General features: G+C 53.3%; 9 protein-coding genes across 9 annotated transcripts; 6 read left to right on the top strand and 3 right to left on the bottom strand.

Annotated features, from left to right (window-relative positions):
• Positions 1 to 1,246: 1,246 nt before the first annotated feature.
• CPAR01_00173 (uncharacterized protein) lies at positions 1,247 to 2,713 on the bottom strand (the record flags this gene model as incomplete). The annotated part of the gene is made up of 1 exon (XM_060484466.1): positions 1,247 to 2,713. One exon carries the CDS (start codon positions 2,711 to 2,713, stop codon positions 1,247 to 1,249), a length of 1,467 nt encoding a protein of 488 aa, XP_060355323.1.
• Positions 2,714 to 4,477: 1,764 nt separating this feature from the next.
• CPAR01_00172 (uncharacterized protein) lies at positions 4,478 to 5,019 on the top strand (the record flags this gene model as incomplete). Its single annotated transcript, XM_060484465.1, has 2 exons — positions 4,478 to 4,883; positions 4,940 to 5,019. The coding sequence occupies 2 exons, from the start codon at positions 4,478 to 4,480 to the stop codon at positions 5,017 to 5,019; spliced, it is 486 nt and encodes a 161-aa protein (XP_060355322.1).
• A 502-nt stretch (positions 5,020 to 5,521) lies between these two features.
• CPAR01_00171 (uncharacterized protein) lies at positions 5,522 to 5,836 on the top strand (the record flags this gene model as incomplete). The annotated part of the gene is made up of 1 exon (XM_060484464.1): positions 5,522 to 5,836. One exon carries the CDS (start codon positions 5,522 to 5,524, stop codon positions 5,834 to 5,836), a length of 315 nt encoding a protein of 104 aa, XP_060355321.1.
• A 1,356-nt stretch (positions 5,837 to 7,192) lies between these two features.
• On the top strand, positions 7,193 to 9,324 carry CPAR01_00170 (GDP/GTP exchange factor; the record flags this gene model as incomplete). The annotated part of the gene is made up of 3 exons (XM_060484463.1): positions 7,193 to 8,335; positions 8,386 to 8,983; positions 9,035 to 9,324. 3 exons carry the CDS (start codon positions 7,193 to 7,195, stop codon positions 9,322 to 9,324), a joined length of 2,031 nt encoding a protein of 676 aa, XP_060355320.1.
• Positions 9,325 to 10,336: 1,012 nt separating this feature from the next.
• On the bottom strand, positions 10,337 to 11,548 carry CPAR01_00169 (Yip1 domain-containing protein; the record flags this gene model as incomplete). Its single annotated transcript, XM_060484462.1, has 3 exons — positions 10,337 to 10,891; positions 10,965 to 11,054; positions 11,180 to 11,548. 3 exons carry the CDS (start codon positions 11,546 to 11,548, stop codon positions 10,337 to 10,339), a joined length of 1,014 nt encoding a protein of 337 aa, XP_060355319.1.
• Positions 11,549 to 13,450: 1,902 nt separating this feature from the next.
• Positions 13,451 to 14,705, top strand: CPAR01_00168 (pectate lyase L; the record flags this gene model as incomplete). Its single annotated transcript, XM_060484461.1, has 2 exons — positions 13,451 to 14,106; positions 14,171 to 14,705. 2 exons carry the CDS (start codon positions 13,451 to 13,453, stop codon positions 14,703 to 14,705), a joined length of 1,191 nt encoding a protein of 396 aa, XP_060355318.1.
• Positions 14,706 to 15,571: 866 nt separating this feature from the next.
• CPAR01_00167 (uncharacterized protein) lies at positions 15,572 to 16,159 on the top strand (the record flags this gene model as incomplete). Its single annotated transcript, XM_060484460.1, has 2 exons — positions 15,572 to 15,574; positions 15,725 to 16,159. The coding sequence occupies 2 exons, from the start codon at positions 15,572 to 15,574 to the stop codon at positions 16,157 to 16,159; spliced, it is 438 nt and encodes a 145-aa protein (XP_060355317.1).
• A 1,383-nt stretch (positions 16,160 to 17,542) lies between these two features.
• Positions 17,543 to 19,308, bottom strand: CPAR01_00166 (uncharacterized protein; the record flags this gene model as incomplete). The annotated part of the gene is made up of 6 exons (XM_060484459.1): positions 17,543 to 18,178; positions 18,267 to 18,416; positions 18,500 to 18,625; positions 18,692 to 19,022; positions 19,066 to 19,213; positions 19,272 to 19,308. The coding sequence occupies 6 exons, from the start codon at positions 19,306 to 19,308 to the stop codon at positions 17,543 to 17,545; spliced, it is 1,428 nt and encodes a 475-aa protein (XP_060355316.1).
• A 2,053-nt stretch (positions 19,309 to 21,361) lies between these two features.
• On the top strand, positions 21,362 to 23,290 carry CPAR01_00165 (ent-kaurene oxidase; the record flags this gene model as incomplete). The annotated part of the gene is made up of 5 exons (XM_060484458.1): positions 21,362 to 21,736; positions 21,834 to 21,936; positions 22,005 to 22,073; positions 22,129 to 22,758; positions 22,836 to 23,290. 5 exons carry the CDS (start codon positions 21,362 to 21,364, stop codon positions 23,288 to 23,290), a joined length of 1,632 nt encoding a protein of 543 aa, XP_060355315.1.
• Between the last annotated feature and the right edge of the window lie 861 nt (positions 23,291 to 24,151).

The raw sequence follows: 24,151 nt of genomic DNA, 5'->3' as shown, positions 1-24,151 counted from the left end.
GATAGGCCTTCCTTCCTAATGCCACTGGCCGTTGAAAGAGAGAAAAGAGAACCTTGGAAGTCCTTGGAAGTAGTTACGTGAGGAGAAAGCTGAACCGGAGGCTCACTGCAAGTACCCTCGTGTAACTTCATGCACTACGGGGAAACATTACAATTGGCCTCTGCTGCCGTCCTTGGTGATGTCGTGAGACAATAAGTAACATGGGGGACTGAGGACTCAGGCCTTCTATCTTTTACCTGTTCGCTGGGTTTCGATGGAAGAGAGCTTTGTGTCTGGCCTTGACAGAACACTCTAGGATATTGCGATACTTTCAGAGCAAACCACACACTCATCTCTAAGTGAGAGCCCCAAGGACTAGAGGCGTTGCCGAAATATTCTGTGGCATGAGTTGAGGTTTGAAGCTAGGCTTGACTCCAAGCAAAGCAATGAGTAAGGTAGAAAGGTAATTCATCCTGGGTGAGAGTCCAGTTGCAACACTTCTGATGCGTTTGGCTCGGCCATCCCGAAGATAAAAGCAATCATGAGATGGATGGGAGATTCCCATACCACGCTCCAAGATCGGAATAAGGTGAATTTGAGATCCAGTGTCCTTCACATCCGAGAGTCAACATCGTCGGGGGTGTTGCCTCGCCAATCATGGATTGGAAAGCATCTGGTAAGCTTTGAACTGTGGGATAATGAGCCTTGTCTGGCTTTGCAGCAACATATTAGTCACAGCGGCCTCAGAGTAGAGACATTGCAAGAAGAAAGCGGTTCAATTTGGTGTGACCAAGGGATTCAGAGTGTCCACAGAGCTTTGACCCTTGATGAAACAGATACCTGGCTTAGTAAGCACGATATTCACTCCTAATGTTCAGCTCCTTGCCCCGCCATGTCAAATCGGCACCAATAAACCAAGAGCACAGGACGGCGACGAACAAGGCGTAAATGCAATGTCATGGACAATCGATTGAGTGAGAGGCTGTCTAGACCTAGTTGTCTGCTAGTCTACTAGGCGCGTTTATCTCCCCCTGATACAATGCCGATAACCCCCATATCAGTCCCACGCCCTATGTACTTTCGGAAAGATGACGTTCCTTCCAGGATACAAAGCAGGTGATGGCCGAGGACAGTCTTCGTTGTCTTCTGCAAACATTCGCACTGCCCAAGCGTGAAGAGATTTTCTCTCTTACTCCTAATGTCATCAGAAGAACGTAGCTTTCCCCGGTGACCACGACACGACAAAGACTGTCCAAGAATCGACAGCTCAAGCATCATACTGGGCAAAGGCATCCACAATCCTCTGTGGCCAGCTGTGTCTCGGAATTGTCTGAAAGTGGTTATAGAGCAGCTTGCGCACAAGACCATTGCCCACCTCTCGGTACTCCGAGTCCGAAGGCGACTCATGGTCCTGGGCGCCAGGCATTCTGACCCATCCTTCCTTCCGGTTTGAGGTCATGGTAATCTTCTCCATGGCATAGAAATGCTGCTGGTGGGCTATCGTCGTGTAGTTGCATTTCAGCGCACGAGCAGCGAAGCGCATGCTCACCATGGCCGCCAACACATGCTCGTTAGCATTGGAGGATCGATCCGGGATCAGGTGCTTGGTGCGCTCGACAAAGAGCCTGTACCACGCGTAGTTCGAGTTGAACTGGCAGCCGAGCAGCGCGTCCTTAAGACCTCGCTCCATGGAGAAGGGGGCGAAAGTGGCCTTTTGCCAGGAGACGATGCCGGCCAGCTGGAGTTCCTTCTCGGGCTTGCCGTCAGGGCTGGTGGGCTGCTCGACGAGCTTGACGAGTATGTTGCGGGGCTCGAGATCCATGTGGCAGAGGACGAGGGCCCTGCCGAGCTCCTGGATGTGTCTGCATGTGAGGCTCTGGACGTCCATCGCGTGATCTGTGCCGGGGAACTTGATGAAGAAGCTGCCGTCTTTGCGCTCCGCAAAGGTGGTGGCTGGGGAGTGGTGGCGGGCGGGACGAAATTCGTTGGCGTAGCGCTGGAGAAGGAGGCGGATGCGCTTCTGCGAGGTGAACTGCGGAGGCCAGGCGGGGATATGGTCCAGGGGAATCGGCTCGGGGGTCTTGGGACCGTTGAGGACGACGGGGGCGGTGTAGTCGATGTTGCCGGACAGATCGACGGCCCTGAGCGCCTCTTCAATATCCTTCTCAGAGAAGCCATGTTCCTTCTGGAGGGTTTCAAGCGCAGTGACGAGCTGGCCCATGATGCGGTCCTGCGACTGAGGGGTGAGGGAGGACCAGACTTTGTCGAGGGTCACTGTGTTGGGGATGTGCTCTGTCACGATGTAATCGACATCGCCATCATCCGTCTCATAGACACCAACGCGGATGACGCGGGGGACCAGATCGGGGAGCCAAGAGCGAGCGATCTCTTGACAACGCCCTGCCGTGTCAAACGTGGAGACGTTGCCGACGGGGTTGGTGATGTTGACAAAGACGCCAGCGTTCATAGGGCTGGGACCGAACTTGATGTCGAGAATGAGCTGCTTGAGTATGCCGGTCTTGGGAGGCTCGTCAAAGGTGAGCTTGTAGGCGCGGCGGGCGATGAAGGGCTCGTGAGGGTGAATGAGGTCGATGCTGGAGGGTTTGGCTCCCCACAAGACTTTGGGAACCATCTTGTCGACGAATTGACGGTATCCGACCTCGAGCTGTCTAATGTTGACGCCTCCTCTGTCGGCGAGAATGGAGAGCAGTTTGGGGTCAGTCGGGACGACCATCTTAGAGCTTTGGGGATGAGAGATGGCGGGAGCTGATGTTGGGATGGATGCCTTTTCTTGCTGTATCTGATGGTTTGAAGATGAGAAAATGAAGGTTTGATCAGGTTGTGGGCGAGAGTGAGGTGCTCACGATTTGAAATCTCAAACACCCTGCAGTTGGAAGGTACCTGGAAGTAGGGCTGCTGAAGTCCACTTTGTGACTGGCAAGCTTGAGGATAAAAAAAACAGGCCAAGACATAAAAGATTGCGAGCCGCTTGATTATTTTGGAAGGAGGGGAAGTAAGTTCAAGGCTGAGGCGAGGCGGTCAAGTTGAAAAGAATGGCAGGAAACGGACGCCAGGATAAACAGAGGCGTATTCGGGTCCCAAGATGAAGGGAGATGATGGGAGTGGGCATCAGGAGTGTTCGTCGAGTGCTCGATCAGGCATCAGACAGAGCAAACGGAGCAAAGGTCCGCACATGAAGGAAGTTGACGTGTATGCGGGAACCCGGGGCAACGGTCTATTGCATCTTTTGGACGATTCACTTGGATTTCACCCCGAGCCATTTACCTTCGGTATGTTCACTTAGTCCAGGTGGGAATTGCTCCTAGTGAAGCCTGGCTATCGACGCCGACTGGTGTTCTCATGATAGCAAGACTAGTACTCAAGCCTGCTCATGAAAGCTTGGTGGTCATGTATAGCAATTATCGAGCAATGGCATCATATATCAGCATGACAAAGCATAGCACACCGGCCGCTCTCTCACAGAAGTAAGACAGGCAGTTGCTCTGATGGGAAGACATGCAAGCGGCACAGCTCATGATTATAATCAAGCATCAGCGGAGCCCGCACCCACAGAACGGGATCGGGAGATGTTACGGAGACAGCCAAGGTTAATATTCTATTTCTTGCGAGGTGACGTTTGCCGTTGGCCAGAAGCCAAGACAACGTTTAACAGCATGACTTGATATACTAGCTTGAACACGGGCAGGCGCATGCAAGCGGTGTATGTATTCTCGGAGCCATGGGGAACTTGGCATCCTTCAAACTAGAGGAATTGCTGCGTTTGCCTCCCCACAGCCGGCCAAAAGGTTCAGTAGAATGACGCATGGCTTGCTAGCATATGAGATTGTTAATTGAAGCAATGTACGAGAGTAAAGTAAAAGCAACCAACGGGTGCAGAAGCAGTGTAAGGTAGCTTAGCAGCGGGCGTTGCCGGATAGAATCTCAGAGATCCATATCCGCATTGAGGAGAAAGCTAATCGTACTGTACACAGGGTGTAAACCCAGGATGCCACACCACGCGAGCCAACCGTGCCACCGTCGTCAAATGCTGACCAAAAAGATGTGGGCGCAAATGACAGTTACCCGTCCCGCTGTCATGCAATTGCACCGTTCACACATGGGCTGACATAGCAGGATCTGGCCATGGAAATGGCCCGATGCAACCTGGGCACATTGTTGGAAATGGAACTGCTGCCATTGGCCAAAAAGATCTCTAGCCAATGGAAGGGTAGCTGATGACCTAGTGCAGGGATCACCCACCATGATGGGCAGGAACCGTGACGTCGGGACTCGGCCCCTCCGTCCCTGCATCGCAGATGCTTAAAAGGACCCCTCTGCGACTGCCTTTTTGAATGCTGTTCCATTCGATACAGATCAAATCAGACCAATTCAGCCCAAGACAACTCTCACATCGCTCCCGACTTCTTCTACATTCAGAATCAGTTTCTACTTGCTATCCTACCCTCTACCAACCTCACCTTCCCACTGAACAGTCACAATGACTGTCACCAAGGCTTCCACCTGCTGCGGCAAGAGCGCCGAGTGCGTCTGTGGTATGTACTTCTCATCCCCTGATCCCCCGATCCCTCAACTTCAACATCATCTCGACATCCCTCTCGTCCTTGAACACAATATCATTCTCAAACCATCCATAACCGACAATGACACTACCAAAACTTTACAAGCTAACCCGTCTTGCTCCTCAGCCCAGCAAGCTACCTGCTCCTGCGGCAAGCAGTCTGCCCTCCACTGCACCTGCAGCAAGGCCGCCTCCGAGAATGCTGTCGCCGGACCTCGCTGCTCGTGCAGAGCCCGCCCCGTTGGAGAATGCACTTGCGACCGTGCCGCCACAGAGAACACTAAGCCATCCGGCGAGACCTGCTCCTGCGGATCTCGTCCCGCAGGTATGTTCATTGATCTTCTCTTCTCTCGTTCGCATGATGGCTAACACCCTTCTTAGATGCCTGCACATGTGATAAGGCAGCCACAACCACGTATGACCGATCTGAGCACGAGATCGACTTCACCACCCGCCAGTAAATTAACTTCCCCTGCAAACCTATTCGTAGCATTAGGATCGGCGTTCAAGGGTCTCTGGGATTTGTGTTGCAGCCCGACGGCGATGGGTTCGACAACTGAGGACAAGGCGTTAATGGTTTATGATGGCACGGCTGCTTTGGAGCGCACAATGGGTACTGGACGATAGGATTGGCCAACAGTCAACATGAATACCACACAGATTCTCGACGTTTCTTACTGGATATCGGATCTTTTTCGCCAGGAGCTCGTCTACTGCTGCCTCCTGGCATTTCTCGTCTATGACCCAACTATGACCGTATCGCTCTGCCGTTTGGTATGGCGCTTCTATCGACCAGTCGTTTTTCCGGCATACGACTTTTTGTTCGGGCGGGTTGAGAGATGGCTGCGAGAAATTTGGGGCCGCTGTAGATGTTGGCAGAAAGAGCACCAGGATCTTTGGACAGAGCGGCTGAAGTTCTGGATGTGGTTGGCGAATCCGAAACGCGTCTAGAAGATGCTCATCATGTTCGCGGCGTTCTTCATGGCCAACTACTTCGGCAAGGGCTTCTCGAAGGTACTGAGCTTCTTCGTGACTGAGCCCAGGGTTGCGGAGCCACTCAAGCCATTGAGGCCCGGAAAGATTAAGGAATCTGGAAGAAAAGAGAGGCTTGAAACAATAGAGGAGGTCGACGAGGAGGAGGGGTCTGATGAGGTAGAGAGGCCTGACGAGGTAGAGGGGCCTCCTGCGCCGGCTCCAATTCAGCCTCAGCAAGGCGGTGGCGGAAACAGGGGGAAGAAACCGAAGAACAAGAAAAACAGGAGAAAAGGGAAACGCTGAGAGAGTTACTCCGACTAGACCAAGGATTGGCGGTGTCGATATGAAGTCCAGACGAGACTGACATTCATGCGACAGCGAATTGCGGATACAAGACACCAGCGATAACAAATATACCATCCAGTAGCTAGCGATGAGAATCAACATGGCATTCATTTGGTAACAACCTTTCGAATTAGACATGAGGAGGTGACTTGGTTTCGTTTCCAAAGGCGAACCAAGATGCCATACTTGAAGCGTAGTATTATTAGGGCCACTGTGTGCATGGACATTGTTGCTTCCAGATTGAAATCTTTCGGGAAATGCTGTTGATGATCAAGGTGAGCACCATCTTGGATTCTGTGGATAATGGAGAGGACAGTATCGCATCGTAGGGAGTATGTCATGTAGTCTGGTCTGATGCAATTCTGGGAAATCGCCCTGGCAAGCGCGCTTCGTCGACTTACACACTGACCGTCAAGACGCGGCTCTGTCTGAGCGGCTATAAGCAATTGGCTGGCTGGCGGGACCAACAGCGCATTGTGACGAGCTCAAACACTATAAAACAACAATATGGATCTCGGAAGCAAAACATAGGAAGCCGATTCTTTTGTCCAGCCGGGCACAATTTCGCGCCAAATTGCAAAGAAATGAAAGAAAGCCGAGTCGTCGTGGCGTGGGGATTCTAGGGGCATCGGCAGACGACGCGAGGTTTCCCCGACTCACCGGAAGGGAAGGACCCACCATTGGATTTTTCGAATGATTTTTTTTTTGTTCTTGCCGGGCTCTTCCATTGCGATTGCCTTTTCTGCCGGAGAACTGCAAGAAAAAGGGCAGGTGTGACCGGGCGGTCAGAAGCTCTATCATCGATCGCAGCTTCCCATTGGGACATAACTGCACCCGGCCCCGGGAGCTCGGGCCATAGCTGCGCAAAAAAAACGGCCCAGAAGGTCAGGTACCCATGGAAGGTACCCACCCGGGATCGCACTAGGTAAAAGGCAGTTGCGCAAAAGAACGAACCTACTACGTACTGGGCCCTGGGGCCGCCAGCAGCGCACCGCAGCTAAGCCCGCGCTGAGAGCCACAAAGCGCCACCCCTGCTTGGTCAGAATTCCAGAGCCCAAGAAAATAAAGCTGCACCTTCCGGTCGCGTCACTTCCGCCCTACCCTCGAAACAATTTCTTTCTTCCCCCCATACCCAGAATAATCCTCCTCTTCTGACTCTCTTCTTTTCAAGTTCTTCATCTCGATTGCATCAATTCGCATCACAAAGAATCGATTCTTCAATTGTTCTTTGCGAAACCTTCGATTTGACCAGAATCCCCATCCCATTACACGCGTTTTATCGCCAAGCACACATCATATCATCACCTGACGATCATGCCTCCCAAGGCCGCCCCCAAGAAGGCTGCTGAGCCCAAAGCAGCACCGAAGAAGACTTCCCTCGCCAAGAAGGGCAACGAGATCACCAAGAAGCCTGCCGCGAAACCCGCTGGAAAGAAGGAAGCTACTACCAATGGCGCGACTGCCGCCTCCAAGAAGCGCAAGCTCGCCGAGGAGGAATCAGAAGTCGAAGCGTCCGAGGCCGAGGAGCCCGAGAAGACCGAGAAGCCTGCCCCCAAGAAGAACACGAAGAAGGCAGCAGAGCCTGCTGTGAAGAAGACCAAGACTACCGCTGCCGCCCCCAAGAAGAAGGCCGCGGCTGCCGAGGAGACCGAAGAGGAGTCCAAGGTCGCGAAGCCTGCAAAGAAGGTTGCCGCGAAGAAGGCCGAGCCCAAGAAGACTGCTGCCGCAAAGAAGACTGATGCCAAGCCCGCTGCTGATACCAAGAAGCGCAAGTCAAGCGAGGAGGCGACAGAAGACGAGAAGCCCAAGGCGAAGAAGTCAAAGACCGACACTGCTGAGGTCGACAGCCAGGCTACGGAATCGGCCAAGGCGACAGAGTCTGCGGATGAGGAGCCCGAGGCTGTCAAGCCTGCGAAGGCTACCAAGAAGGCCGCTGTCGCTGCCCCCAAGCCTCCCCCAGCCCACCCCCACAAGATTGGCAAGAAGATCAACTCTGCGCCGACCCAGATCCTCGATGTGTATGTATTCGGCGAGGGATCCTCTGGCGAGCTCGGTCTCGGCAGCAAGAAGCTTGACGGCAAGAAGGTTGTCGATGTCAAGCGCCCGAGATTGAACCCTAAGCTCGATGCCAAGGACGTCGGTGTTGTCCAGGTTGCCTGCGGTGGCATGCACGTCGTTGCTCTGACCAAGGACAACAAGATCCTCACATGGGGCGTCAACGACCAGGGCGCTCTTGGTCGCGACACCAACTGGGATGGAGGACTCCGCGACGCTGACGCCGAAGAGGAGGAAGACGACGAGGACGACTCCGGCATCAACCCCCACGAGAGCACGCCCACCGCCGTTGACGCGACGAACTTTGCTCCCGATGTCAAGTTCACTCAGGTCGTTGCCAGTGACAGTGCCACATTCGCCTTGACTGAGGATGGCAGGGTTTACGGATGGGGCACATTCAGAGTAAGCTCTCTAAACGCAGCATGAGGTGATAAGTAGCTAACATTCTCCAGTCGAGTGACGGTATCCTCGGTTTCACCGACAAGATCCAGATCCAGAAGACTCCCGCCTACCTTCCCACATTGAAGAACATCACGGCCCTTGCTGCCGGTTCCAACCACATTCTCGCTCTTGACGACAAGGGTGTCGTTGTCGCCTGGGGCTGCGGCCAGCAGAACCAGCTTGGGCGCCGTATCATCGAGCGCAACAAGCTTTCCTCCCTTATCCCCCAGAGCATGGGTCTTCCCAAGAACAAGGTCGACCGCATTGCTTGCGGATCTTACCACAGCTTTGCTCTTGGCAAGGATGGTGCTGTCTGGGCCTGGGGTCTCAACAACTTTGCCGAGACTGGTATTGAGATGGGTGCTGGCGAGGATGACGCTGTTGTTCTGCGTCCTACCATTGTCGAGTCGCTCAAGAACTACAAGATCAAGCAGATTGCTGGTGGCGAGCACCACTCTCTTGCTTGCACCGAGGACGGCAAGCTCTTGACCTGGGGACGTCTGGATGGCCACCAGGTCGGTATCCCTGTCGAGGAGCTGGATGCGGAAAGCGTCATTAAGGATGAGAGCAACAACCCCCGCATTCTCTCTAAGCCTACTGCTGTTGAGGGTAAGTTCACCTGTCCATTCCTTACCGAGTATCGCTAACGTAAGTCACTAGATATCGCAAAGTGTGTATACGTTGCCGCTGGTGTCGACAACAACTTTGCCATTGACGGAAAGGGCGAGGCTCACTCGTGGGGCTTCTCTGCCAACTACCAGACTGGTCAGGGCACGACTGAGGATATCGAGACCCCGACCACCATTGACAACACCGCTGTCCGCGGTAAGAAGCTCGTCTTCGCTGGCGCCGGTGGCCAGTACTCTATCCTGGGAGGTGTTGCCGACGTTCCCAAGGTCAACGGCTTCGCGCCCCAACCAGCCACCGGTGGTTTCAGACCTGTTTTCTAAGTCTCTTAGAGAAAAGGTTGAACCTTGACAGCGCGGCGGCGAGTTCCAAATAACAGCAAGCGGATACGACTGGCTTCTACAAGAACACGGATGATGAACGAGCAAGCGCCGCAATCACCAGAAATAAGAGGTGGACTCCATACATGAGCCGAGGCGGCATACCAATTCCAGTCGCGATGCTTTTTCCTTTGGTTCATTCTCAGCATGAGCCATTTTCACTCGCGGTACGATACATTCGTGCAACAATCTGATTTTGACGAGTTTCCGGTTTTTTCTCCAATGTCCCCTAAGCGGACTAATAGACTTTTTTGGACGAGAGCGGCAGTGAGGCTTCGACTCGGCATGAACGGATGGGCAGGTATAGAAACGGCCTCGAAGGGGAGTCAAACTTATGATACCAACGAGGATTTTCTGCTCGACAAGGCCCCTCCTATTGTGTGCCTAGCGGAGTATCGTGACCGCCGCGGAGGCTGTTTGGCTATGGAGACTGATGATAGTCTCCTGTAATACTATGCTTGGTCTCGAGAAGTTATCAAGGTCTGATCCTCCCCTTTTCTTTACACTTGATGTGTCTATTACGAGAGGATCTTCTAGCTCAGCATTGTGCATTTTTATCTTTTCAGCAGCATGGAAAACGGAAGGGATAGGAGGCATTGGACTATCAAAAAATTTATTTCTGGCTTCGTCTGAACATGATTAAAAGTAATTGTACAATGACGTGAAGCATCGTCGGTCCTTTGGCTTCCGCCTCCTCTGGTAGCCGTGGGCATGCATCTGTCTGTTTCGTTGCCTTGTTCGTCTATCGTGGCTCCTTTTTGGGCTCCTATTGGCTCTCGCACCTCTCCCGTGGCTCCCGCAACTCTCAACTTCCATGGTATACACCAAAATGCGCCGTGCCCTTGTTGGTATGATTGGCCGTCTACAGTTCCGGCGTTTTCGAGATTCCTCACGTGAAACCAGTTTGCCTTTTTGGTGATTCTAAGGTTTTCCTTCATGTTGTCACCCTACCTGCTCATCCCTTCAGCCCAGCCGCCGCCTTGGCCAGAGACCCGCCGCTGCCCCTAGAGCTGAAAATACCCATGATACCGAATCCGACGTAAAATAGCGCAAGCGGGTACGCCACGAGCCCGCGCATACCCCTCATCCGTCCAACAGCGCAAAACATGCCCGAGGCGGAGTACGTGCACCAGAGGATAGCCATGGTGGTGAAGACGATACCGAGGGGCGTGTCCATGGGCATAAAGACGCCGAATACGCTGGTGGCCACCAGAGGGAGGAGGCAGTAGCCCAGCACGGAGGAGGAGCGAGTGAAGGTCAGGGTCGAGGAGAAGTGGCCCGCGGCGTTGCGCGACGGGTGGTCGTGGTGGGTGTCCGGGGCGCCGGGGTAGCCTCCGCCGACGGAGGAGACGGGCCCGCCGTATTGGGGTGCCTGGGGTGCTGTTGAGGGGTGGGCGTCGGTGGGCGTCATGAGGGAGAGGATTATGTGGAGGGAGGTGCTTCCTAGGAGGGCGAGGCCGTAGATGTAGCCGAAGTGGATTTTGCCGGAGAGGAGGAGGAAGGTGCCGTACTGAGAGAGGAGAGAGGTTAGCTTTGTATTTGTGGTAGGGAAGGGAGGTGAGGTTTTGGGTTTTGCAACGTACGGAGAGGACGAAGAGTAGGGGACCGAAGAGGTCTGCGTCGTCCATTAGGTGTTGGTCGATTCGGCGGAAGGGGTTCAGGACCGCCAGAGTCTGCAAATCATCGAAGGTCAGCCAAGATGCTCTCCCCATGTTCAGGTCCATTCTTATAGGGGTTGGGGGAGCAAGTTCTCCCAATGCTTCACGCCCAATCGCGCATCACACCCAATAAAACACACCTTTGCCTGGATATGCCCGAAGTTGACCCCAAGCTCCTCGAGCAAGGGCGGCTCGCCATCATAGCCTTCAGTCGAAAAGGCCGCCAGCCAACCCGTGCGCAGACCGCCCTGCTCGCCCATGCGACCCGATACACCGACGCCGCCGCCAGGAGGGGCGCCAAAGGCTGCCGCACCGCCGAAGCCGCCTGCCGCGGCGGGTTGGGCTCCGTAGCCGTAGGAGGCCTGTTGTGGGGTTGCGTGGCCCGAGACGGCGCCGGCTGGGGAGTAGGAGGAGGGGTAGAACTGGAGGTTTTGGGCACCTCCTCCTCCGCCGCCGCCGCCTCCTGCGCCGGGGCCGTAGGATTGTTGGGGTTGGTAGTAGTTTGACATCGTCTGCTGTGTATGTCGGATTTGAGAGGTTGAGGTTGAGGTCGATTTGGTATAGGTAGCTTAGATGTTGGAGTGCCCTTTCGATCACTACCCCCTTGTCTGGAGTAGGCGCGCCTCGATTCTGTTTCGTTTCGTCGTCGGTTCGTGATAAGTATCGTTGCAAATATAGTTGCAATGGATTGCGTGTAGGATATAGGAGCTAGTCGTCGGTCGTGGGCTCGAGAGCCGTTTTGCGCCGGGGTTGCGAGGCGCGTTTGGGTGCGTGAGTGGACAGGTGGTACCTGGAGCTGGCGATATTGGAGACGTAGCTTCTTTCGAGGCTCACCACGTCAGTCAGGGCTGGTCGCTGGAGCTGTAGAGTGGGGCCGTGAAGAATCCCTCTTGCCTGAAGTTTGAGGCATGAGAGTAATGCCTGTCAGACACAGATGTTTATCGATAAGATAGCTTTACTTAACCTGTTATCGATAAGATAACGTCTAATCATGCTTCCCTCGGACCTTTTCTTGACGACCCTGGACCGGCATTCCTTGTTCCCCAGTTCTCCAGTTCTTGTGGACGTAGTAGTGTATTGTTCCACGAACACATTATGCATCAGCAGGATGAGATGAACTGTGGATAAAGCAACAGCTACATATAAGTCACTAGATCATGTCATCATCCCGCTGAGATTGTCAACGTCACGCAATTCTCTCTTCTCTGTTGCAACTTGCAAGCATCAGCTCCAGCAAGTGTTTGCCTCCAGAGAGCGAACAACGGCAGCCGATTCCTCTTCCATCTAGCGTCAAACAAAGCGCAAATTTCTGCCCGCCAGATTAGGCAAGCAATTCTTCCAAGGATGTTCGTCCGGGGATGGACGCTTCTTCTGCCAGCCCACATAACCCAATACCCAACCAAACAATACGCTTGTGGGCAGACTGCGGCAGTTTTCTGCTGCTCCTGACTCTCTTCACTGGAGCCCCTATCAACCCATGGCATCGGTAACTGGCCACGAGGTGACTGGGCCGCCAAGCATCACGGCAGTGGACTTCCATCTCCACTCAAAACACGCAGAACCAGAAGTTCTGGACAACATCGCGAGGTCAGAGAGTGCATGCGCTCTCCAAGATGGACAAGTTTCCCTTGTTCTCATCTCATTCTAAGGTGATTATGCTATCACTAAATAGACATTTGGTCCTCGGGCATGTTTCGTTCGAAAAGCCGACCATTTGGTGTCGTGACATTGCTCAACTGAGTCGTGTGCCTGCTCAATACGATTTAAAGCCCTAGTCAACGTTCCATCGAGTCCGTGTACGGCTGCTCTCCGAGATGGTGGACTGAGATCTTCCGGTCGAGGCTCTCTTCGGTGCCCGAGGAAGTGGTGCGAGCTGCTTTTCCGTCGGGGTCGCTGGTGTACTGTCCTCCCTCGTGGCTCATAAACCGTGTATTACCTTCTTCAACAACCTCGACCGCATCCCTAGTAAGCCCAGGGAACCCCTCGTTCATGCGGTCCTGGGAATCTCTCGATTGCCGGGATTTCTATCCCACGGAGATGTCGATGGATCCTACCTCGAAGCCAGGTCTCCATCAATGAGGCGGCCCTACGGTGGTGGAGTTTGTTTTCCACCAACGGGAGGACGGTCTGCTTTCTAGCCCAATTTAACAAGGGGGTCAATGGTGGTTGCGAATAGAATGCCACGGCCTGGATAGCAGCTGTCTGCAACGAAAGTACAGCGTTACTTTCATCATGACCTAGACTGACAGCTCTCAGAGACGAGGGCTCCCTGTTGACGATGCGAAGTTTGTATTTAAGCTTGATGGCAGCCGGCTAATCGGCAAGAGCTGATCCCTCTCGATCAGTCTTCACTGCTGCAGTCATTCATTCCTTACCTTGCAATTGGTCTTTTTGGTTTTTCAACAGCAAACATGGGTCTCTACAGGTTCCTCATCGCCATCCTCCCGGTCGTCTTGGCCGCGGACCTCTACGTCGCGCCCGCCGGCTCAGATAGCGCTGCCGGGACTCTCGCTGCTCCTCTCAAGTCCATCCAAGTTGCAGTCGACAAGGCCGTTGCCGGCGACACCATCTACCTCCGTGCCGGCACATACTCGCCCACGACTAACATCAAGATCACCAAGAGCGGCACCTCCGCCAAACCCTACACCCTGACGGCTTACAACGATGAGGCCGTCACCATCGACGGAGAGGCTTTGCCCGGCACCCCCGGCGCTCTCGACTCCTCTCTTGCCAACGCCGACCGTGGTGTTCTTCACATCGAGGGGGCCAACTACTGGAAGTTTTACAAGTTGACCATCATCAACGGCCCCTACGGTGTCTACCTCCGCGACGGATCCAACAACTACTTTGAGCGCATCGTCACCCACGACAACTACGAGACGGGCTTCCAGATGCAGGGCTCCCTGAGCAACAACCAGGTCATCTACCTCGACTCCTACCGCAACCGCGACCCCCGCAAGAACGGCGAGAGTGCCGACGGCTTCGCCTGCAAGGAGGGCTCCGGCACGGGTAACATTCTGAAGGGCGCTCGTCTTTGGGAGAACGTCGACGACGGTTTGGACCTTTGGTTAGTTATATCTTCCCACATTCCCCAAGCCCACCTAAACACCCGCTAAAAAACACAACAACAGGGAGTTCAAGTCCCCCGTCACCATCATGGACACCATCTCATGGGGCAACGGCGTGAACCGCTGGGGCTTCACCGACTTCCAGGGCGACGGCAACGGCTTCAAGCTGGGCGGCGGCGACGCCGCCGACGTCGGCTCGGCGAACCACGTCATCACCAACAGCATCGCCTTCAACAACGTGGCCAAGGGCTTCACCGACAACAAGCAGCCCGGCAACTTCCAGTTCACACGCAACACAGCCTACAACAACGGCGCCGTCGGCTTCCAGACCATCACGACCAAGTCGACGCTCAAGAGCAATGTCGCCGCCGCCAACTCGGCGACCACGGCCAAGTCGGGACAGACGTCGCTCGTCAGCGGCACCACCAGCAGCGGCAACTCGTGGGACGGCAGCGCGACCTGGTCCGCTTCGAGCTTCAAGAGCGTCGATGTTAGTTTGGTCAAGGGTGCGCGCCAGGCCAACGGCAAGATTGTGGCGAGCAACTTCTTGATTCCTACCTCTGGTGAGGCCATTGGTGCCACCACCACCTGGTCCTAGATCTCGTTTTCACGTCTTGGAACATACTATCTTATCCCGTAAATAATTCATCTGTACATACTTAGACTGCCATAGAGCGGAGTACATAAACCAACCAGTACATATCCTCTTACCTATAAGACTCTTCTGCCTTATTCAGCGTTAGAGATTTTGCCTGAATGATTTGTCCCTTGGAAGCTTCGGAATGGTTGCTATTCAGTCACGAAGACTGATGTACCACGATTCTGAACAGTCGGGTCGGCCTAGTAACCCCTCGAGGCTGTGCTATGAATGTCTGCGCAAACTCCTATTCTTCATCGTGCTCTCTATGCAGTAAACAACATGAGCATCAGACACTCGAGGTGAAATCAAGGTTCCGTGGGTATGCAGTGCCGTCGAGACGTTGAAAGAGAGCACAAGCGCAGCGGAACATTTCGACGATGGACTCAAACTCAAAATCAAGCCCCGTGCCCTGTTGACAAGGGGAATCCATTGCTCATTTCCCACTAGCATCAGGGTGAATAACAAGCCACAGTAGAGGCGGCCTACTTGAATCAGTGTTGTGGCTGAGGAGAGTACATGTGGCGCAGTAAGCACGGAAGGCCCGAGAAAAAAAGTTGTCGGCGCCCGGCCAAACCCGCTCCTCCGAAGCGCAAGAAGCTCGGAATTTCTCGTCGGCGTTTTCCATGTCGTCGATGGATTTTTCTGGATAGGTTGCGAGCCATCCTTACGCCCAGCGCCCCCCCGTACCAGCCAAGCTGTACTGAACACGCGCGACATCGCATCTCGGGTCCCTATATACCGTGCGATCAGTCATCGAGCATCGATCCGCCTCCATCAACAACATCTCCACCGTCCTTCGCGCAGAGGCTACTAATACAGCAAACATGGTGAGTTCGCCTCAAGCTTTCCCCTCCTACTCTACTCTCTCTCTCTCTCTCTCGCGCGCGCGCCCCTTCGAACCCGAATGCGCCGCCAGAGCTCATCAACCTCAAACCGATCCTGCGAAGCGAAACCCGACTAACCCTCGCAACCCTTAGGCCTACCGCCTCATCACCCAAGTCGTCTTCGTCGGCACCCGCATCGTCGGTCGCTCCTTCGCCGCAGCCTACAAGCAAGCGCAGGCCTCCTCCGAGTACGCCCGCGCGCAAGCCAAGAATGGCAACGCACCCGCCGGCACAAAGGGTGCCGGCTCCGGTGGCTCGGGCATGACCCTCGACGAGGCGTGCAAGATCCTCAACGTCGAGGCACCCGGCAAGAACGGCGCCGACGCCAACCCGGGCGAGGTCATGGAGCGCTTCAAGAAGCTGTTCGACGTCAACGATCCCAAGAAGGGCGGCAGCTTCTACCTCCAGAGCAAGGTGCTCCGGGCGAGGGAGAGGTTGGAAAAGGAGATTGGGCCGTTGGTGGAGAAGGAGGAGGTCGAGGCTGAGGTGAAGGAAGGCTTCAAGCCCAAGATTTACAAGGACCGGTGAACTGCCACCGCGAGAACTGCGGCGGCGGCGGCAGGACGGTCGTCACGAGGACGCTGACGCAGTAACGGACGACGGAAGCTTCTCCTGCGACGAGCGATCTTAGGTCGGGCCAGACCGAACCGATGTACGAACGGACCCCGACGGAGGGATGGGAGGGGGTATGACCACTGAGCGTGCTCTGCTAAAGAGCTGTTCGAGGGTCAGAAAACTGTATTGGAACAAACTTCACTCGACTCCGCATGGCATGGCGTTTTTAGGAGGTGGAATCTCTTTTTTGATTATTTTGGCGCGCGCGCTCACGGCACCGCCAGCATTGGCACGGTTAGACGATAAAAGGGGGCTTTGCGTGAAGAAAATTTGTTAATACTACTGTACTATAAAACATGATGGGAAGAGAAGGAGAAAGAGAGACGGGGGACTTCGGACCGATGGGAAGAGGTCTTTAGAGAATGCAAACACCATATTGCTACTCATGCATAGAGCCAATGAAATGCGTCTCACGCTTGATTGAGTTGTTGACTGGTGGCTCAACGTTGCTTGGATTCTGGCATTTTTTCACGGCTTTGGGTGAGCATGTTCCAGTGTCATGCTGACCGACCGGTTACATGAATTTTGACTTATTCAATCCTTTTCAATATACATTATCTCATTATTTCGAGCAGCCAACCGCCCCTCCGATACTTGGCCTACATCAAGTACTTCACAACAACGCAGGACATCCATCCCCACCCATCAATACAGAACTCCATGCCTCAAAATTCTGACCAAACACAAAAAGTAAACTGATCGCGATGATCAGTCTCGGGTAATTGCCCAGAGGCGGATTCGAACCGCCGTCAACACGGATCGCTGTATAGAAGAACCACAACGTATCATCCTAACCAACTAGACGATCTGGGCGAATTGAAGCTTGCACGCATCCCCTTGGTGGGGGAGGAAGCTTGGTTGACAGATCCGCTCGGAAACGGGTCTATGGACGGACTCTCAAGTGAGGTGGGAGACGAGATGCGTGAGGGCTTACGCGCGGTGGAGCAAGTGGATGTATTCCTTCAGGGCTGCATGGAAGTCTCGTGCAAGACTTGAGAGATGGGCAGAAGAAATATGGCTTTAGAAGTTGTTGCTCAGACTCCAATGGTTTGATTGAAATGCGTGCTGTTGTTCTTGATGGGGCTTGACTGCGTTGCTAGGGTTGAATTTCGAAGAGCCCTCGAACGACAAGTCTATGATCTCGCGAATCTCAAGACACTGAGAGATGATAACTCGAGACGGAAAGGTATAGTACGAATTACATCCAATGAACAATACCATTTTTCTCATTCCACGCCATGAAGAGGGTCCTCAGCAGCTAGGTTTTCGTCAGGCATGTCAATTATGCCTGGTCGTTCATCTGCGAGACATATGACTGTTGACCATATTCAAGGCCTCAGATAGATCATCCGTTTTGACCCTTTCCATATACTGCGGCCCATTCTCACTTTGCATCTGGACCTCCTCGGTTCCAGAACCCCGAGCAGCCCTCCGTCGCTCGACAACCAGCCACCGCGACGCTGTCACAACAGCCCGGACAATATCCACAAAGTTGAGGGCATCCTTCAATGCTCTCCATTGGAAGCCCCGCGCAGAGACGCTGGTCTCGGCGTTAGGCCGAGTAGAGCCGTGAGCTCCATCCCAAACGCCGCATGCGTCCTGCTCTTCTGCTCCTGCCCCTCCATACGCAGTCTCAGGCTGCTGAGGCCAGACTTCTCGGCTTCTTACAGGGATGATTCGCGTCGCAGAGTTCTGATCTGTGCCCTGCCCATCTTCGTCGCTGGCGTTATGTCCGGTGTTTTTCGGTGCCGCTGGGTCTTTGTAAATGGAGTAGGGGTAGGCATAAAGGTGGAGGATTGATACGGCTGCCATCTCGAAGCAGAGGAGTGTGTTGGGAATACCAACTGCCCATGACGGGTGCGAGATGTACGCTGTTGGTTTCAAGGGGCCGCCGTCGCCTGTGAGGAACTCGAAGATGCCCTGATGTGACTTCTGTGTTAGCACATGTTCATGATAAATGACGGCCAGGAGAGGAGGCTGTTGGGAGCCACCTCCCTAAAGAGGGGAGATTTGCACTCACGGTCTGAACGTAGAACAGAAACACCACTAGCTTGATGGCGAGAAATTTGAGCAGAGGTCGATGCTGGGCCATCTCCTTTGAGGTTTGGTGGTAGAATTGCAGCAGGCACATCATGGCTGTGACGAGGGACAAGATCTCAATGACCATGACCTACTCGTTGTCAGTGTCTCTAGTCTTCGTTCTCTACCATGTTCGACTCTCGAGAACCTTGTCTTCATTGGGATCTCACTCACCCAGATCTTGGCATGGCTAGGATCCTTGGATTCCTTGCAATACACGTCCGCGGCTTCCGTGATGCACTTTGTGAGAGCACCGAAGAACTTGACAGTACAGAACTGGAAGACTCCAAACCAAATAATCTAGCAAAAATTAGTTAAACGCAGGCTATGTAAGAGACACCATGTTTTTGAGCTGCATTCACTCACGTTGAACCATTTCAGGCCGTCCTCAGTTTGTCCTTTTTTGTTTCTTCCGACATGCTTGACAAAGAACCGCGTGGGATTGAGCCACTTCTTCGGCTCCACCAAGTTGAAGACCCGGCGTAATGTATTCAGATCGGGATGCAGCAGCTGGCAGAGTAACAGGAAGAAGGACGCGATGACTAAGGACTCGTAGAACTCGTAAACGCTTCCGATATACACCTGCTTCTTGTAAAAGATGATACTCAGGCTGCATGCGATGGAGTAGACTGGGACCATCAACAGGATCCGGATTATTCTGTGCAAGAATGTCTTTTTGTCAGAACCCATGAACGATCTATGATGGGAGAGTGCTAGAGAACGAGGTATGCGGAACTCACTGCTTCTGTTCTTTGGGTTTCGTGTAGTTGCTCGCGTGTCTGAAGATGAGGTATGCCGTAGCACAACAGGCGACTATGGTTGCTCCTGCTGATAGAGATATCAACAGGCCGTGGACTCGGATACCGCCGCCGAGCTTCTGTTCGATAACTTGCAGTAGATTTGTCAGACGTGCCTTCGACCGATGTTGTCATATATCTTAACGTACTTGGAACATCCAGAGGATGCTCTTTGCATTTCGCCATTGAATCTTCAGGACGGTCCAATTCCGTAGAGTGTCACTATCGAGTCAAACGGTCCAGGATCTCGGCTCGCGTCTTCGTTCAGGTCACAATGGGAGTCACCTTCGGCTTCGTAGATCTTCGCGCTCTTCCGTGCTCTCTATCCTCCCGATCCTTCTCTTGTGGCTGTCCTTTTATCGTTTCTGGTTGGTGGTTGTCTTCTTTTTGTGATGACTGCCAATGAGAAAGTATAATTAGACAGCTTGTCTGAGATAAAACCAGACTTGAAAGAGCGAGAGACCAGTACAATATCCAGAGCAGATACTGAAAGGAGACAATTATGAAAGGCTACACGGAATTAGCAATGAGAATATACATCCTGCGCCTCTGGAGCCCAGGCTTTCTTATCAAGTGAGTAAAAGCTTAGGTAACTACATGAAAAGACCAATCTCACCCAAGCTTTCTGCGTTCTCTTAGCATCGTAGCCAATTATTACCTTACCTATCCTAACGAGACAAAACCTGACGGATCTGCGGGCCTAAGATCATAGTGACCAATAGACTTTCGAATGTCCTGAACTAGGCAGATTGAATAGCTCTCTCCCCCATTTTACAGCCTTTGCCTAGCCGTACTATCCGCTGACTTACTCGTGTAATTGTAACTTCACACGCAGACGTTGGCTTGAAAATCTCTTGGAATATTAAGGTTTCGTTACAAAGCCCAGGCGCGAACGCGGTGACAAGGGTATAACCCCCACTAGGCTGAGCCGTCATAGCCACACTTCACACGTCAACGGGAGATTCGGGAAGACCCGTTCGTATATCTCACGGCATAACCCAGTCTCGGCATGGAGTAATCCGTTTGGTCGATGTCCTTTTGCCCTTGATTATAGAGTACCTGATTCGTCCGCTTTTGCCCCATACGGTTGTAAACGCGACGGAACCCGAGTTACGAACACGAGATACGAGCTAGGCAGTTCGTCAGTTACAGACTCGCCTGCTCCAGAATTTGGGGGTTGATAGATCTGCCTTGCTAGGCCTTGGCGGCTTGGAGTGCCGGCTTCCCCTAAATAGGCATTTGCTCGAATCTTGCACTATGTGACATTAGTTACCGTACCCGTAGCTGAGACACGGACTTCGGTCTCTAACTACAGGCCCTGATTGAAGATTGTAATATCATTACCCGCGTAAAGTGGGAGCTATCATTGGTTCTGCCTACCCTAGCCTGCGCTTCCAGTGGCTGATCTTTATGTTCATCCTACCCCACGATCATGACACAGCCCCATAAATTATCTTGGTGGATAGCCTGTAGTTTAAAGCAAAGTATGAGGCGGGATTGAGAGACTTTAAAGACTCCGGAGCCTTACGGAGCTTGAGCCAGTGTTTGTCTAGGCAAGTTACAGTGCCTGAACATCGTGAGCCTCGATGCTGACTGGTCAAAAGTTTCGGCTCCCACCGCTTAGCAAAGTGGTGAAACATTGGCTGCATTCTAACGAATGGACATATGCTACCCACATACTATGGCGGAAAAGCGGTAAGAAAGCAAGAAAAAACAAAAATGGCTGCGCAAGGCGCACTTGACCAAGGCGATTGCCCGCGTGTTCATCGGCTCGGTTGACATCAGTTCGTCTGAATTCCGTCCCGATATCATGACTGACGACACTCAATCGTGCGGACGCAGTATTTCGCCTTTCGGCTTTGCAAGCAACTCCCGATATGTGGTTTACCATTAACATTGTAGCGAATGAGAACGTTTTGATTTGTAGTCCTCTGCCTCATGTGAGATGGGGGAAAGCCATGCATAGGGTTGAAGCTCGCTAGGAGCTGTCCGTTGAGATCCATTTCACGACTTGGTATGGAATTCAGAGTCAAGATAATTTCCGTCATCCTAAGTTGATCAGTTATTGGCTCCATGATGGTGCTCCTGAGAGGCATGCTGAACAACTAAATGTTCTTTACATAAGGAGGCCATTCCATGAAGGTTGAAATGGACGACTCTTGACGAAGTAGCTCTACGTATATCTTACCACGCCCTGTCAAGCATCACAATAGCAAACTGATCTCCAAACCGAGTTACAATGGCTTCATCTTCACCAATCGCGTCCGTTTTCTCCTGGCTAGGCAAAGAGAACAGTCCAAGCCCAACAATCCAGCCGTACGGCTACATCGCCACTGCCTTCTTGGTCGTCGTCTTTTCCATCTTCCTCAAAGTTTCCAAACACGACGATTTACCCCTCCTGCAGCCACCGCCAAAGTGGTTTAGACCGACCTTCCTAGCACAGATTGAATTCTTCAAAACAGGAAAGGAACTGATTGCGAGAGGGAGAGCCACGTTGCGCGACAAACCCTACAAGGTCCTTGCAGAGAGTGGGGAGATCATTGTTCTGCCCACTCGTTTCGCCAACGTCATCCGGAATGAGGAGGGACTGAGCTTCGGGGCTGTGATCATGCGGGTGAGTTCATAGGGCCGTGAAGACTACCCAGGGTGGTTCTTTAAGACGTTTTATTTGGGGAGCTCTCGGTATACTGACATTTTTGTTCAATTTATAGGACCTTCATGGCAAAATCCCGGGATTTCAGCCGTTCGGATTTGTTGACGACGATAACAAGATCCTGCAAGTAGTTGCTCGCAAGCAACTTACTAAGTCGCTCAGTAAGCTCCACGAGATTCTACCTCAGGAAAATACAAGTCGATGGCTGACTCGAAAATTCATCTGGCAGATACCATCACCGAACCGCTCTCTCTCGAAACCGCGTTCGCAGCAAACCTCATCTTCGGCGAATCTCAAGGTAGATATCATGGCCATCTCCTAGATTCCTCGGCATGCCTTTCTTTGGAACTCAGACTCACAATACGCCACTTCAGCATGGCACCAACTGCCCCTAAAAGACACGATCCTCGACCTCGTAGCCCGCCTCTCCTCCCGCGTCTTCCTCGGCCCAGAACTCTGCCGTAACGAAGACTGGCTCCGCATCACAAAGGACTACACTGTCCTCTCCTTCACCGCAGCCGTCAAGCTCCGCGCCGTGCCATTCCGTCTGCGCCCCCTCCTCCACTGGTTCTCCGCAGACTGCAGACGCACGCGTGAGTCCCTCGCCGAGGCCCAGAAGCTCATCGCACCAGTCATTGAAAAGCGGCGCGCGGAGAAACGGGCAGCCGCCGCCGGAGGCCAGGCTACTGAGACGCCGGTGTCTAACGACGCTATCGAGTGGGCTGAGGCTGAGGCGCAGGGAGGGGCGTATGATGCTGCCATTTTCCAGCTCACGCTCTCCTTTGTGGCTATTCACACTACGACGGACCTCCTTGCCCAGACGCTCATCTACTTAGCCAGGGAGCCGGAGCTGATCGACCCCCTGAGAGCCGAAATCGTAGAGGTCCTGAAAGCCGAGGGATGGAAGAAGAGCGCGCTGTATAACATGAAGCTCCTAGACAGCGCCATCAAGGAGACGCAAAGAATGAAGCCCGTCTCCATGCGTAAGTCCACCGCCCTCTCCATTACATACAACAACAACCCAAAGCCTCCATCTAATAAATCACTTCTCCGACTACAGTCCTCATGCGCCGCCTCGCCACCAAAGACGTGACCCTCCCAGACTCCAACATCACCATCCGCCGCGGCGACACCGTCTCCGTCGACACCTACAGCTCCATCGACCCGACCGTCTACGAACACCCCGAGACCTACGACATCCACCGCTTCCGCCGCATGCGCGAGCAGCCCGGCGGCGCCAACAAGGCGCAGCTCGTGACGACGAGCCCGGAACACCTGGGCTTCGGTCACGGCTTGCACGCGTGCCCTGGCCGGTTCTTCGCCTCCAACGAGGTGAAAGTTGCGCTTTGTCACTTGCTGTTGAAGTACGACTGGAAGCTGGCGCCGGGGTCGCCTTCGGAGCCTGTCATTACAGGCGCGTCTATGAATGTGAATCCGAAAGCTGTGGTGATGGTTAAGAGGAGGGTGGAAGAGTTTGACATTGATAATCTTGGGTTTGGGGACCTGGAAGCTTGAGATTCATGAGTCTAGTGGTCTTGTTGCGGAGAACATCTTCATTGAAGCAGTTGATCGTTGCTTCTAAGCAGTTTTCTCTCGTTTACTGAAATAAATAAAACATGCAAAAGGGCTTGGACTTGGCTCGAAAAGGAAGAGTCTTGACAGCGTGCTCTCCAGAGGGACTAGAAATCCCATCCCCTTTTTATAGCCTCATATCAAGAAGACCCAGAATGATGACAAACTCATGAAGTTTACAGGAAGAAGCAACATTTCATGGCTGGGACCTACAACGTGAATTATGACAGGAGGACTACTCACTTGCAAAGCCAAGCCGTTGCTCATGAACTGCGGAGGCGTGGGCGACAACAGCACCAAAACCAGCGATAGCAACATAAACAGCCTCGAGACCATTCACCAACGTGATTGCCAGCACTCTCCGACGTCATCCATTACGACCAGGTAGAAGGATTCTACCATCCGAAGAGACCTTAACGCACCTCATGGAGTCGCGACAAGATTTTGCATAATATCGTGACAAAGACGAGGGCGAGACGAAAGTGCTGAACTTTAGCAGGGCCCCAAAAACTGCAAATAAGTCATCGGAATCGCCATTGAGGGCCTCATGGTGGCGCCGTAGATCCCTTATGCACCCCGCTGGCGGCCTTTATAAAGTGGCCTCGTGGAGCGTGAACACTCCGCAAAGCAAGAATGCGCCTCTCTTGAAGAGGCTGTTCGATCGGAGAGGCAAGATCTTGCGTTCCTAGTTGTGTTAAGCGACGATGGAATGAAACTTCATGTTGCTTGGATACTTGATTTATGCACCAGCAGCAGACAATCAGTAGTCTTGCCCTCCCCGCTTCTCTCCAGTATTCGCGTCTG

This window comes from Colletotrichum paranaense, assembly GCF_030867605.1.
Source record: "Colletotrichum paranaense strain IMI 384185 chromosome Unknown Scaffold_1.1, whole genome shotgun sequence".
Taxonomy (NCBI): domain Eukaryota; kingdom Fungi; phylum Ascomycota; class Sordariomycetes; order Glomerellales; family Glomerellaceae; genus Colletotrichum; species Colletotrichum paranaense.
This window is presented reverse-complemented; position numbering and strand designations above follow the sequence as displayed.